A 14,631-nucleotide genomic window follows, 5' to 3' on the forward strand; every position below is an offset into this window, starting at 1 on the left:
GGACGCGACCTGGCGCATCCGCGGATAGTTACTGGTCAAGCGTCAAATTTTCTCCTTTGCATCTGAGCCTCTCACATTTCATCCCCTAGATCCAAATAAACTATGCAAAAGAAATCCTATGTACTACGTGCTATCCTAGCTATGCTTCGACATCGGAGATGTCCACGATGCCGGTGCCGGACGGCGGGTTGATGTGCGCGTGGGAGGACTCCGACTCCTCGTCCTCATCCGTAGACGCGAGCATCCGGACGGCGACAGTTGGCCTCTACCTCCGATTCCGACCGAAGGGAATCGAGGATCGCCTGCTACTCCGCCTGCAGATCCGCGTCCTCGGCATCCCCCTCATCCTCCTCCGTCTCCTTCTCCTCCTCCTCACCCTCCTCATCCTCCTCCCTCATCCTTCTTCTCAACCTCCTCCTCCGGATCCACCGCGTTTGAAGGCAGCCCCATGGGATCTAGGCTACGTGCCTTGCGCGGATCTGCTCAAGGAGCTGCATCCGGCGCTCCGACATTAGATATGGGTTGCTCCTTACCTAGCGGCGTGAGGGCATGGCTACTAGTGGTGGCGGAAGACGAGCGGAAAGTGGCGGCGGCCGACAAGAGGGGGGAAACATGGACGTGTAGGGTTTTTGTGCCGGCGGTCGGCTTAAATAGCCGGGCTAGGGACTATGCGGCCCGCCGGAGCAGCGCCACGCGGCGCCATTGGTCCGACGGAGGAGACGACCTTCGGACCGCCGGGTATTGAAGTGTTTTCCTGTGGGACCCTATCGTCGGTCCGCCGGGGCGGACGCGCCCGGGCGCCCCCATATTCGCCATATTTTAGCTGGATATGAGGGGTGCCGGTCTGCCCTGACGTTTGCGGGCCATTTAAGGAGTTCGTCTGAGTCGTATTTTCGTGACCAGTCATTGACCAGGTTATTCCCGGACGTTTGAGGCAGGTTTTAGGGCGCCCGGCTGTAGATGCCTTAACCACTGAAGGATAGGCAGTGAACCAAACGCCTCTTTATTTGCCATGCTTCTTGTAATGAAGGTGGCAGTAGTACGACGAGTTTGTATCAGGATAATTCTGGTACTACCGCATGTGACACTGCTGCTACCTTTGCAAGAGACTAGTGGTTGGGGCGCCACCTGGTGGCACCTCTTGATGCGGGATTGGGCGCACTAATCAAGCTGACGTATTTGTTAACATGTTGTCACTTAATTCAATAACATGATCTTTTCAACCAATTGAAAATGTCCAAATCTGAACCACGACAGTTGTACAAGCAATACAACAACTTACACCATCACTAAATGTCTAACTGATGGTAACCTAGAAGTACTATATGTCAACGGAGTTGATCCCAAGTATGAAATCTCACGGAGTCTTCTTCACAAATGAACAAAATATACATCCACAGAAAGCTAATAGAAGGAGCGAGTAGCTAAGATCGAATGATAATAAGCTCTGAAAGAAAAATTAATCCTGCATGCATAAAAAGAAATTACAATCCCACATTTAACATTGTTATACCAGTTTTAGAATACGCCTACAAACAATCAAATTTAAATTTGGCTGATTATAACTCTATGTTTTCTTTAATCCAATACTCGTCTTCAGAGATCATTATTAATTTCGGTAACCACAAGTAAGCAGAGGCATCAGCTTTGTCGATCAATATTTTAGTTAATAAAGAAATGAAAAAGCTTAGTTTGCTCTCACCAAGAAATATCACAGTTTAAACCATGTTCACACACACCATCTAAACCATGACTTGGTTCAGTTTTGATGAGGTGTGTACAGAGAAGATGGGGATTTGAGGCGCTCATCCAAATTGCCTCCAAACTGATCGATCTTCCCGACAAAAGATGGCCTCGAAATTGGTGGCACGCTGATCATCAGTTTTGGGCTGACCTTTTCAGGTAACAGCAGCAGCGCGTGGAAGAAAACCGACAGCACGCGCGTAGGGACATGGATCGTCGGCTGAAATCTTGCCGTGTACGGCGGTTAGCTACCAGCGTATAAAAATATAGTACTTCCTGACAGAAAACAAGGTAGAAGGGTTTATTTAATCCCATACTGCTTACGGAGATGAAAGTTTGCCTGTTTAAAAGGAGAACCGTCTCATATCTTCTAAGATCTAGAGTACAGAAGTAGACAGAGGTCTCATGATGAGAAGTAGACTTGTAGAGTGCGCTGTGATCCAATTTATTTGACATGCCTAGGGCAAGAGGTCGAAAGAATTTGATCTTGGTTGGGCATATAATAATCTTTAGATAAGATGAGATCGGCTTCAGGGGAAGCACGCCTCTATTTTTATGGCCCGTCAGAGAGTCTGACGGGAATTGGAGGCACTTTATAAAAACGCCTCAAAATGGAGCGGCCGTGGCAATCTCTAGGAGTGCCGGCGTATATCTATCCCTTCGCGACAGTCCTTAGCGTTTTTTAGGAATGCCTCGACAGGCTTTTGGAGGCGTTTTCAGAGCTTTCGAAGGCATTTTTGAGCGCCTCCTATTATCTACCGTGTTGTAGTGGTAGGCTTCGAGTAAAGTTTTTGGAGGTAGAGCGCCTAGAAGTTTCAATGCTTTCTAAGGCAACCAAAAAGCAATGTGATCTGATCATGTCAGCTAATTTTATGAGTTGATTTCTTGGCATGGAAGTTCAATGTAATAACATGTTTAAACTAAAGAGAGATAAATCAGTGTTCTCGAGACGAAGACATACTCACCATCTTCATTCAGTTTCTTCAAGAGCTGCGACTTAGAAGGAAGGGCGTACATTCTAGCACATACTGTTTTCCTTATGGCCCAGCCATGGTGAGGAGCAAACACCTGAGCATAAGCCTTGGACGCTGCGTCCTTCACGGAGTTGCCTCTGAAACAAAAGAGAATGTGAGGATTCAGATAACATTTACTCAACAGGCATCTAAGAGTAGCAAACCAAAGGGTCGACAACATAACACAAGTTTTCTTTTATCACAACATGATATAAGTGACTTCACTATCCCATTTGCAACTTGAACTTACTCTGTGACCAATATCTACTCAAACAGAACTTTCACTATATCAAAACCACGCTTAACCCTCAGTAGGTTCCATGTATGGCTCCCTGGCTGCCTGACACTGCCTTTCTGAATGTGATGCTCAACCATGGAGGGTAATGTTGAAATCGTCTTGGATATCTCCAGTAAATCATTAACCTACAACCACGTAAGACGAAGTAATCAGACAAGACCACCAAACAAAGCCTAGATGGCACCAAGTCAGTCATCAAGCAGGCATGAGTATGTGAGGTCTCTGTAACACAATAACATTTACAATCCGAAATGGCTGCACACTTGGTTTGCTAAGTAGTAGTACTAAAATAAGTGCAGAAGTAGATTGGAACTTCCAACACCTTAAGAGTACATCAGAACAAGCATATCAAAATATCAGAAAAAGACACTCTGATCCTTATGTGCACACAATAATTCCTGGTTTGATCAAGTTGAAAATTAATTTAGAGTTTTAGACCATCTAGGCCGAACCTCCTGGCCTTAAACAAGTCCAGGGGATTACCACGATTTAAAGCAGTAGTACTAACACAAGTGCAGAAGTGGATATTACTTTCTACATATGAAGCATACACCACAACAAGCATAGCAGAAAGTAGCAGAATTAGACAGTCCGATCCTGGTGAAGCACCCCATAATTGCTGCTTCATTCAGTTGAGAATTTGATTGGGATCATTTCACCCAAACTTTCTAGCCTCAAACTAAAGTGTATTATTACAATTAACTTACCACATGGATCCACGGCTATCTGGGTGTAATTCAAAACGAACTTAAACATAACTTGCTAGCTGAATTTGGCTAAGAATTTGAGATTATTTCGCCTCAACCTCTCTCAGCTTTAAGCGGCTAACCAATGTCCCGGAAATCACCAGAAATTCAAATAGCGGGGAGGAGAGGGGGGCAGAGGAGCGGCCGCTTGCCTTTGGCAACGTAGTCCATCTCGGCGAACTTAAAGGCGATGCTGAGGGGCCGTGGAAGTGGACAAAGAGCTGTCCCCGGACGCGACGCTGTGGCTGTCGTTCTGCTGCAGGAGCAGCAACAGCGTGCTCAGGACTGCCCAGACCATCCTGCAGCACGACGCCGACAATACCAAAGTGTTATCGTAAGAAAAACACGAGGTAATGTTTTAGGTCATAATTCTCGACAGATGGCATATAAGAAATTATGAATAGATCAATAACTCTTACAAAGAATAAATAGATCGTGCGAAACACACTGGATTCACCAATGATTAATTAAATATTCAAGTGGAGGTGGGACGGGAGAGGATGTCATACCTCAAAATCGGGGGAATCGACGGAGACGCGGCGAGGACAGACGGGAGCTGCGATGACGGCAAGGAGGCGAGTCGTCCTGCCACCTGCCACGACGTGCCGTCGAACAAATCAGCTCTGCCTCGTGCTCCTCCCGGAACTTCCCGCCGCCAATCCGCTCCGTCCCACCTCCTGCCTTCCTATGTTTCCCGCAGATCCGCGCCGCCGCCGCTCGTATGCGCCTCCTTGAGCGAGGGGGTGGACAAGGAAGCAGAGAGAGGGGGAAGAGGAGGCGGGGCCTGCGGCTAGCGACGCTGAGGAAGACGAGGAGGCGGCGTGCGGGGGAGGCGGAGACGAAGACGTGCGCGTGCCTTCGTTGGGAAGGAAACAAAATAATCGCTGCGTTTATCTGTTGTCTTTTTTATTCGCACGGTAAATCATCGATCGACATGGCATGGCTCAGCGAGCGCCCTTTGCGCCACCGTTAATGGGTTGTATGCCAGGAGGAAACTCTTTACACGGTATGGGTGGTACTGAGGTGCCGACGTATTTGAATTGTTCATCACGTTATGCTACTATGTATATAGTTCAAAATGGCGTATCTCTTCTACTACTATGTATAGTTCATAAACCAATTATTAGTGCGTTGTCCAATGGCGTATCTATGAAGAAAAGTCTAGATACATTAGGTGTGGCCCCTCCCTGCTGCCTTAATAGCATCATCCTCTTGTAACAAGAAAAAAGGAGGAGAGTCACCATCTGATAGTCTCCAAACGGACACACACACTCCCATACACGCAAGCTAGAAATCGTCACGTTCAAAATGCTCCCGATCCGTCTCCAAAGAAATAACCACCCCTTCAGCCCCCCGCGTCTCTTCTAGGGGGGTGACTCGGACGGAACCCTAGCGCAGCCACCATCCCTTCCTCCTATGATCTCGCTCCCCCCTCCTCCCCCACCGCCGCCGCCGAAGGACTCCTATGGTCAAAGGCCTCGAGGTTGACGGCGGCCGCGGGTCCTCGTCCTTCTCGCGTGACTGATGGCGGCGGGGGGCCAATCCTTTCTCGCATTGCGGGATCTCTGGTCGGAGATTCATGGCAACCCTGAACGGCGTGGTTCGTCCGGCGGGGATGAGTGCCGTGGTGGCAGCCCCGGATTTCTTCGGCGAGCTCGACTGCCGTTGTGGGCGCAAGAGCGGCACGGCGGCTAGTTCGGGGGCTCGGTGTAGCTCAACTATTCATCTCCGCATGGTGCGGGTGGTGGCGGCGGTGCCCGCTGATATCTCTGACCTGCTGTTGGGAACTGGCTGGTGGTGCGGTCATCGGGTTCTTTTTTCTCAAGATGGTGCTCTGTCGGTTGCCGGTCCTCATGGATCTGGCAGTTGACGAGTTCCGAAATGCTTCGCTGGAGACCCCATTGGGTGCTTGACACCTGTAGATTGCTGCATTGTATGGGATTCGATTGTGTGCGCCCCCATTTCAGCCCGAGTGGTTTCAAGAGAGTGTGACGTGAAGCTTCGGTGCATATTGAAATTATGGGACACGTTGGAATTTCGATTTCCATGGTGAAGAAAGCGGCGGAGAACGTCATGGTGGTTGAGGTCTGTTGCCTTGTAATGGCGGATCGAATCTTCGTGGCGATGAGTACTTTGCTTGGTGATTCATGACTCATAGCGGCGGGATCGGCAAGTGGGGGCGGCAGCATAGGCGGAGTATAGAGCCTTAGCTTTCAGGGTGAAAACCTAAGGTCTGGCCTTAATTGGTTGTGCGTGGCAGTGACCTTGTTGAAGGCGTTGTTTTTAGAGCGCGGATCTTCTCCAGGCTGAAAACCTAAGATCTATGATCCGACGATGACGGTGCTTGTGCACTGTTTCCTTCTTGGAGACGTCACTTTTAAAGAATTTAGACTTCAAGTGTTGTCCAGGTGGTGATTTATGCTGCAGCTACGAGGAATTGATCACTGTAACGTTTCTTTTTCTTTTTGTCTTTTGGTTGTGTGCATTGGTAATGTCTTTATGACATTGCGTTGTTGCAGAAGTTGGGTGTAATTAGTATCTCTATGATATTAATATATTTCCTTTGTGAAAAAAAAAGAAATAAATACCAGATCCTTGCATGCATTTACTTGTAACGAAATCTACTGAACTATGAGTGCACTCCCAATCAACTCCTAGAATGATATTATAGCCCTTTAGCTGCAATAATCTGAAGTCAAATATGAGGGACTCCCCTTGAATGTCGTTAGTTCATTGTTTTTAACAAAATTCGGTGCAAAGAGTGCCCCCATTAACCACCATACAACTTTAGTTCTTTTAGTCGGTGCCAAAAGGCGTAAAGCTCAGTTACCATGCTTCGTGTAAAGAAAGTGGCAGCACAACAAGTGTTGTACTTGTAGCAGCATAATTCTCTTTTTTTTTTCTCAAAAGGAGTAACGGGGCAATTCTACTACTACTGCACGAGACACCGTGGCTATGGTTGAAAGAGAGGCCATGAGAAGGAGAAAACTCTTACACGGTATGGCTGGTACGGAGATCCATTTGTTCTATTTGGACCATTCAGGTTCAAATTCATTTATTACCTTTTGCTATGTTTGATAGTATTCCCTTCCTATCTTTTCTTTAGAGTCAAATACATCACAAGTACCTTAACTTGTCAGTTGCGGTCAGTTTAGTGCCCAAACTTGTAAAATACATAAAACTGATGCTATAACTTGTCCCATGGTGCATATACCGTGCCTCCGCGTGTATGCAGCCGTACGCGATGTCCATGTGGCGTGATAATTGGCGGCATGTCAGTGGATGTGAGCATCGCCTATGCTGAGTGAATGTTCTTTTTTGCATAAACCCCCTAAGGTTTAATTATATGTCACGAATAACGCCTTTCTCTATACGCTAATAACAGGAAAAAAAAGTGCTCCATTGAATGGGTTCTTTAATGGCACGCACGCTATAAATCTGGAGTAACAGTACTTTGTGTAAAACCGTAAGCTGGAAACCTATATAGTCTACCTCTCGCTCTGCAATTTCCATCGTATTTTTCAAGTTATTGCTGGTTTTTTATGATATGTAAATTTTCCTATATGAAAATATGATAATTATTAATATGTGATTATTATCTATTCAAATATTTATTCTATTTTTATTATTGTGCAGTTCGAAGAGGTGAACATGAACTTTTTCTAATTTTTTTTGTGGATTTAAAAAGTTCAAGTTACATTATAAAATATTATGTAATTCTTTTGTATTTTCATTCATGACCACAAGAATGCATAATTATTGTGTTTCTTCATTGTATTTTTAGAATACATGATTATTAAAAATCAACAATGTTGTATTTTGAAAACTGTTCAATGTGTATTAAAAATCATTCTGTAAAAACAATAATTTTTTTAAATGTGTGTTAAACATGTTTGTAGACAAGTGAGAATAATTTTACAAAATATTTTTTTAATACATATTGAACATTTTATGAAATATTTTTTGTAATTTTCTGAATGCGTGATGAACAATTTTCAAAACACGTTTAAAATTTCTCAATAAACATGGGAATTTTCCAAAAATATGTTGAATATTGTTTTTGAAACGCACCAACACTTTCTTAAGTTTATCGTGGCAGGTAATATGTTGAATAGTTCTCTTTTTCACAAGAATTTCTTAATGTTTTTTTCAATTTCCCGCGAGTCAACTTTTCCTTTTTTTAAATTTCTCTTTATTACTTTGCTCGGTATCGTTATTATAAATACTCCCTCCGTTCCAAAATAGATGATCCAACTTTATACTAAAGTTAGTATAAAGTTGAGTCATCTATTTTAGAACGGAGGGAGTAGGTGTTTATCTCTGTACTACACAGACAACCATTCATGGCATAGGTGTTGGCACATGTGCACAGGCTGTGCGCCCAGTAACTGGGTTCGAATCCTGCCAACTCGCCCTATTTTTCTTATTACTAATATTTCATCCCACGTCCTGACATGCATGACCCAGATCTGATAAGTAGGATCACTGCAATTCGTTGTATTTAAATAAAATGTGACGGGTTTTGCAAAATCTATTTAAACTACAGAGAGTTTTCTGTAAAACAACCAACACACATCTCTCACAACCATTGACATGTGGGCCAATGTCATGTCGGCACGCCATGTGGACAGTGCATATGACCTACTATGGGCAGAGGCACCATATTTGAACGCTCAGACAAGTTACGACATCAGTTTTGTGTATTTTACAAGTTTAGGCACCAAAGTGACCGTGCCGGACAAGTTGAGGCGCCTGTGGTGTATTTAACTCTTTTCTTTACAGAGCAATAGAAATGATGGTTACCCCTCACTGCATCCCAAAATATTTGTCATCAAAATGAACAAAAAGGGCTGTATCTAGAACTAAAATACATCTAGATACATCCCCTTTTATAACAATAGTAACGTGGTCCCAGGTTGGTCATACAATCACGATTCATAATAGAAAAAAACATATACCTATTTACATAACAAATCCTATGGTAGGTCGCAAATTGGGGGGGGGGGGGGGGGGGGGGGGTGCCTAAGGCTAGACTTGCGACTAGAGTGAAGTCGTAACAAGGTAGCCGTACTGGAAGGTGCGGCTGGATCACCTCCTTTTCAAGGAGAGCTAATGCTTATGCTCATTGGGTATTTTGGTTTGACACTTGTTCACACCCAAAAAGAAGGCAGCTACGTCTGAGCCTCGTAACTTCGGGAGAATGGGTGCCCCCTCACAAAAGGGGGCCGCAGTGACCAGGCCCGGGCGATTGTTTACCAAGAACACAGGTCTCCGCAAAGTCCCATAAGACCATGTATGGGGGCTGACGCCTACCTTGGTTCCGTAGGAAAGTCAGAAAGGTTGAGAAATAAAACCATCTGATTTAATTCGTTCCGAATAGCCATGAGATGATCATCTTAGGGTGATTCTTTTGTCAATGGATGCTCCTATTACACTCGTAGTCTCGGTCGAAATACCATAATATCTAGAAATGTAGATCTTAAACTAGAAAGGCTTTTTTGTATAGAAAAACTCTGACTTCCTAGTTTTAGTTAGTAGAAACCTAATTGGTTAAAATTCCGTCCAGTAAAACGGAAAAATTATAAATTTATTAGCGAATAAAGCCATTGTGAGTTCTAGATACATCCCCTTTTATTTATTTTGATGACAAGTATTTCCGGAGTAGTACATAAACCATTTTATGGGAAATTCATAAACCAATTATTAGTTCGTTATGGAGTGGCGGATCCATTAAAATATATAAAAATATTAAGCGTGCCCTGTGCGACTGTGTGCATCATGATCATTGGATGTAGACGCAGTGGGTTTCGACTTCTTTTCGGAAATAAATTAGGCGCGTCCCCTCCTTGCCTTAATAGGAACGTTCTCTCGTAACAAGAAAAAAAGAAGGAGAGTCAGCATCTAATAATCTCCAAACTGACACGCATTCTCATGCACGCAAGCAAGAAACTGCCACATTCAAAATGCCTTTGGCTGGTCGTAACGTGGGTATCACATCTTGTACTCCCTCCGTCCAAAAATACTTGTCATCAAAATGGACGAAAAAAGATGTATCTAGAATTAAAATACATCTAGATACATTCCCTTTTATTTACTTTGATGACAAATATTTCCGGACGGAGGGAGTATCATGCAAGCCAACTAGACAATTTCAACGAGTATCATATAATTAAATGAAGAAATAGAGAATTAAGTATCATATCATGATACCGTATCATAATAAATACTCCCTGCGTTCATTTTTGTAAGACGTTTTAGACATTTAAGACAACACCTAAAACAGTTCAATTTTAGCTGTTTTAAACGACTTACAAAAGTGAACAGAGGGAGTAGTATGCTACTATATGTCATACATGGCAATAAAAAAAATACTAGTACTACCCATCCGTCCCAAAATAAGTGTCTTAACCTTCGTACAATTTTGTATTAAATTTAATACAAAGTTAAGACACTTATTTTGAGACGGAGGAAATACATGATACTAGTATATGATACTATGGATTAGAAAGATAATATCATACACTAGTATCGTACTCCCTTCGTTTTTAAATATTTGTCTTTTTAATGATTTTAAATAGACTACCATATGCGGATGTATATAGACATATTTTAGAATATAAACTTACTTATTTTATTCTGTAAATAGTCATTTGTTGAAATCTTAAAAAGACAAATATTTAGGAACGGAGGAAGTATATGATACTTCCCGTTACGACCGGCCTTCGAGCAGAGGTTGCACTGCATAATATCACTGCTGTCCTATAAATAGCACCAAGCTAGTGCCGAGAAGCAACGCACACTACGCTCGGCCACGTACATACATAGTGAGCAGCAGTGAGACAACAATTAATACTGCTTGTGTGTGAAACCAATGGACCGTCGCGCTAGCTTCGCTTCCCTGAGCTTCGCCGCCCCGAGCATCCGCATCAAGATCCCCGACCAGCTTCCCACGTTGTTCGAGCCGCAGAAGGGCACGCCGAACCCGCGCATCACCCGCTCCCGCACCACCGCCGCCGACGAAGCACCACCGTCGCCGGAGCGCCGCCTCACCGTGCTGGCCCTGCAGCTGGCCGTGCTCGAGAAGGCGGCGAGCCGGCTGGGCACGCTGGCCTTCATCTGGGCCACGGTCGTGCTGCTCGCCGGCTTCGCCATCACCCTGAGCCCAACCGACTTCTGGTGCATCACGGGCCTTCTCCTCATCGAGGGCACCCGCATCTTGGGACGTAGCCACGAGCTGGAGTGGCAGCACCACCAGGCCAGCCGGACCCGCCCCGCCTCCCGCGCCGCCGTCCGCGCTTTCTCCTGGATGCAGCTGCTCTCGGCGTCAGCGTGCGTCTCCCTCTCCCTCGTCCGCCTCATCCACCAGCACTACGGCGGCACCGAGGACGCCCGCACCAACCGTGCCGCAGCGCTCAACATCTTCTACGGCCTCGCGCTCGCAGAGGCGCTGCTCTTCCTCATCGAGAAAGCGCTCTGGCAGTGGAAGGTGAGCCACCACCGCCTCCTCGAGCGCGTTGCCGACGACTGCAACCTCGCCGGCGCCTGCGGCCAGGTCGCCATCCGCTGCTTCTTCTACGACTCCTACTCGCGCTGCCTCAACGGAAGCATCTTGGACGGCCTCCACATGGGCCTCGACTCCTACGCGGACGACCTCATCACCGCGGGCTCGCACGACGAGCAGAGCCTCGGCGCCAGCATCCTCGTCGCGCTCGCCGAGTCCGACCGTTTCGCCGACGCCACGCTCCGCAGGATCGGTGTTTCCGCGCCCACCATCGAGCGCCTCATCGAGATGCTCAGCTGGAAGGGCGCCTCGGAGCGGGACGTCCGGCGCTCGGCCGCCGTCGTCATGTCCATGCTCACCGGGAGGAAGCACATCGCGCTACGCGTCACCGGCATTCCCGGTGCCATCGAGTCCGTCGCGTCGCTGCTCTACGCAGACCTCGACGAGCTCAACATCCTCGGTCTCTCCATCCTCAACAAGCTGGCTCACGATCACGACAACTGCGACAAGATCGGCAAGACCAGGGGCCTCCTCGACAAGATCATCTCCTACTCCAACATCGACCATGCGCTGGCGGAGACGACGCCCAGGGACATGAGAATCAAGTCGGTGAAGCAGTCGCTGAGCGTGGTGAAGAGGCTGGCCAGCACGACGGGGAACACCGGGAAGCTGCTTCGACGGGAGCTCACCGACATCGTCTTCACCGTGAGCAACATCAGGGAGGTCCTGCAGCGGCGCGACAAGAAGGTCCAGTTGGAGCTGCACCAGATGGCCATCGAGATACTCACGAGTCTCGCCATGGACGATGAGGCCAGGGAGATTATCGGCGAGACGGGGAGTGTGGTCAGCGTGCTGGTCGCCATGTTCTTGCCGGCGGGGTTTCCGACGAAGGAGTGCCAACACACGGACGCTGTCCGAGTGGAAGCCGGTGAGGCGCTCGCGATGCTGGCCCTCGAGAACAAGAAGAACTGCGGGGAGATCATAATGGCTCTCGGCGGAGGGGTCGGGCGGCTCGTCGACGCGCTGAAGGACCCCGTCGTCATAGTAGGCGCCGCCAGGATCATGCGCAACTTGTGCTCCTACGCCGGCGACGAGTGGCAGATCCCGCTGAGAGGGGTCACCACCGGCGCCGCCAAGGTGCTTAGGTCCATCACGGTGGAGAAGGCCAAGATCCTCAGCATCTTCATCGGGCTGGCGGCGCAGATGCTCCGGTTCATGGAGCCGGCGGAACTCCGCGCGAGGCTCGCCGCGGCGAGGGTTGTGGACGCGGTGCTGGCAAGGACGCTGGTGCAGGTGCTGAGGGACTACAGCCGCCCGTCCATGGACGTGCCCCGGATCCGGCGGTACACCATCGAGCTCGCCGTGGCCATGATGCGGTTGGACGCGCGCTACGTGGCCCTGTTCGTGGAGCTCGGGATGGAGAGCGAGCTGAGGAGCGTTGCGGGGACCACCTCGCAGCTGGAGTGCTTCAACGTCTTCTCCGGGAGCGTCGGGCTCAGCCGCCGCGCCACCAGCATCCGCTCCCTCGTCACGTCGGCGTTGGAGCTGATGAACAAGGACTGGAATTAAGACCTGAAACCACTACATACACCTGCAGGCTGCGTTCTCCTGCACTATTTGTCTTTCTATGGATTAGTTATGATTTGTTATGGTAATCTCATCGTGTATCATATGGCACTACTCACACTAGAGTAGTGCATGTTGTAATAATAAAATTTGTGGTGTTAAGTATATAAAATGCAGTATCATTTTACAGTTTTGCTAGAACTCATCTAGATGAGATATTGAATGTGATGCTATAAGATGCGTGTGTGCTGACGTGGATTGTATCTGTTCTTGTTTTTAAAATAAATGAGATCAAATTATATCTCATCTAGATGAGTTCTAGGTATTTCTAGGAGTGCCTAAAACTCATCTAGGTGAGTTGTAGTATGGTCTTATGTACCTGATGTAAAAATTGCCAAAAAAAGGCACACGCATTCTCGAGCTCACGATCGATCACTGTTGAATGCGTGTTGGAAGCCACTACAGCCGATGGACGTTTATGATAAAAGAACCACGAAGCATTGAAGAACTATAAAACGTGAAAGATCAAACAATTTAGCACTTTGTCAAAACATTTCTTGAAAAAATGTTACTTTTTTAAAATTGCGGGCATCTTTTGAAATTCCCTATTTTTTTAGTTTACGAACAAATTTTGAAAACATGAATATTTTTTGAATTTGTGAAAAGATTTTGAAAAAAGCGGGATTTTGTTATTTTCCAATATTTTTGAAATTATGAAAAAATAAAAATGCCAGAAAACAAAATATGAACAAACAAGAAATATTTTAATTTCTGAACAAATATGCAAAGTCCAAAATAAATTGCAGACATTTTTTGAATTCATGAACAAATTTTTTGGAAAGGAACATTTTTAAAGCTTTGAACAATTTATGAAAACAAAAATATTTATTGACCGCCCCCTTACTACGGTGGTGGCTAGGCTATACTTATAGTGGTCTTGGTCCTCTTCCCCCAAAATTTAGGCGGGAAGGGATCCCACAATGGCTAATTTAAAAGGGGGACAAGCAGTTCATCTTATCCTGACGAAAGGTGGTCTTCGCCTGCAAAGCTTCCGGTCGTGACGTCGTGGTGGGCTCGGTGATGACATCCGTCCTGGCGGTCTTGGTCTTGTTGCACGTAAACGGTAACTGTTGATTGATTCCTCGGGACTCTACGCTTGCGCTTGCCTCCTTAGCACCAAAGAGAAAACCTATCGCTCTGCGCCCGTTGGTGCGTGCCTGGCATTAGTTGTCATGGCTGGCGTCATCTCCATCTCATGAGGTGAGCGCTTGCATAGGAATCTTCGCTCCTCAAGAGGCCGCTCCTTCAGGAGGTCTTGGTGTCGTTCGCCTCGCGAGGGTCTTGTCTTGTCGATGCTGAAGATGGGCGTACCAGGCCGTCGATGGAGCCACACCGTGGGCCGCAGGCAGGCAAGTCTGGGTACCCTGGTTCTCAGAATGCCGACAGGAACAGCTTGCGCAATCGTCTAATAAACACATCTTTACCTGCTTGAGTAGGGTGGCCATGAAAAGCGAACAAACATTTTATCAATTTAACTTGCAGGTTGTGAAATTTTCCTTTTGACATTCTTCCATCAAGAATGGACAGTCCCAAATACTTCGCCTCAAAACCCGCCAAAGTGACCCGTAATACATTCTTCACATTATCCATGATTGCCTCCGAACACGATGTCCCGACTAGCATCGAACATTTGGAGGGGTTTATCAACTACCCATTGGCATTCGCATAAACCTTCAAAATATTTTTAATGTAGTTTGCTTTCTT

General features: G+C 46.7%; 1 protein-coding gene and 1 long non-coding RNA gene across 2 annotated transcripts; one reads left to right on the plus strand and one right to left on the minus strand.

Annotated features, from left to right (window-relative positions):
* Positions 1–1,197: 1,197 nt before the first annotated feature.
* On the minus strand, positions 1,198–3,181 carry LOC123093483 (uncharacterized). The gene is made up of 2 exons (XR_006445359.1): positions 3,007–3,181; positions 1,198–2,854 (listed from the first exon to the last, which is right to left on the minus strand). It is a non-coding gene; the product is annotated as an uncharacterized lncRNA (long non-coding RNA).
* A 7,427-nt stretch (positions 3,182–10,608) lies between these two features.
* On the plus strand, positions 10,609–13,056 carry LOC123093484 (uncharacterized). The gene has a single exon (XM_044515459.1). The coding sequence runs from the start codon at positions 10,672–10,674 to the stop codon at positions 12,868–12,870; it is 2,199 nt and encodes a 732-aa protein (XP_044371394.1). The 5' UTR covers positions 10,609–10,671; the 3' UTR covers positions 12,871–13,056.
* Positions 13,057–14,631: the final 1,575 nt, after the last annotated feature.

This window comes from Triticum aestivum, chromosome 4B, assembly GCF_018294505.1.
Source record: "Triticum aestivum cultivar Chinese Spring chromosome 4B, IWGSC CS RefSeq v2.1, whole genome shotgun sequence".
Taxonomy (NCBI): domain Eukaryota; kingdom Viridiplantae; phylum Streptophyta; class Magnoliopsida; order Poales; family Poaceae; genus Triticum; species Triticum aestivum.

Coding starts and splice junctions, on each gene's coding strand:
- LOC123093484 (XM_044515459.1), top strand. CDS start 10,672: ATGGACCGTCGCGCTAGCTTCGCTTCCCTGAGCTTCGCCGCCCCGAGC.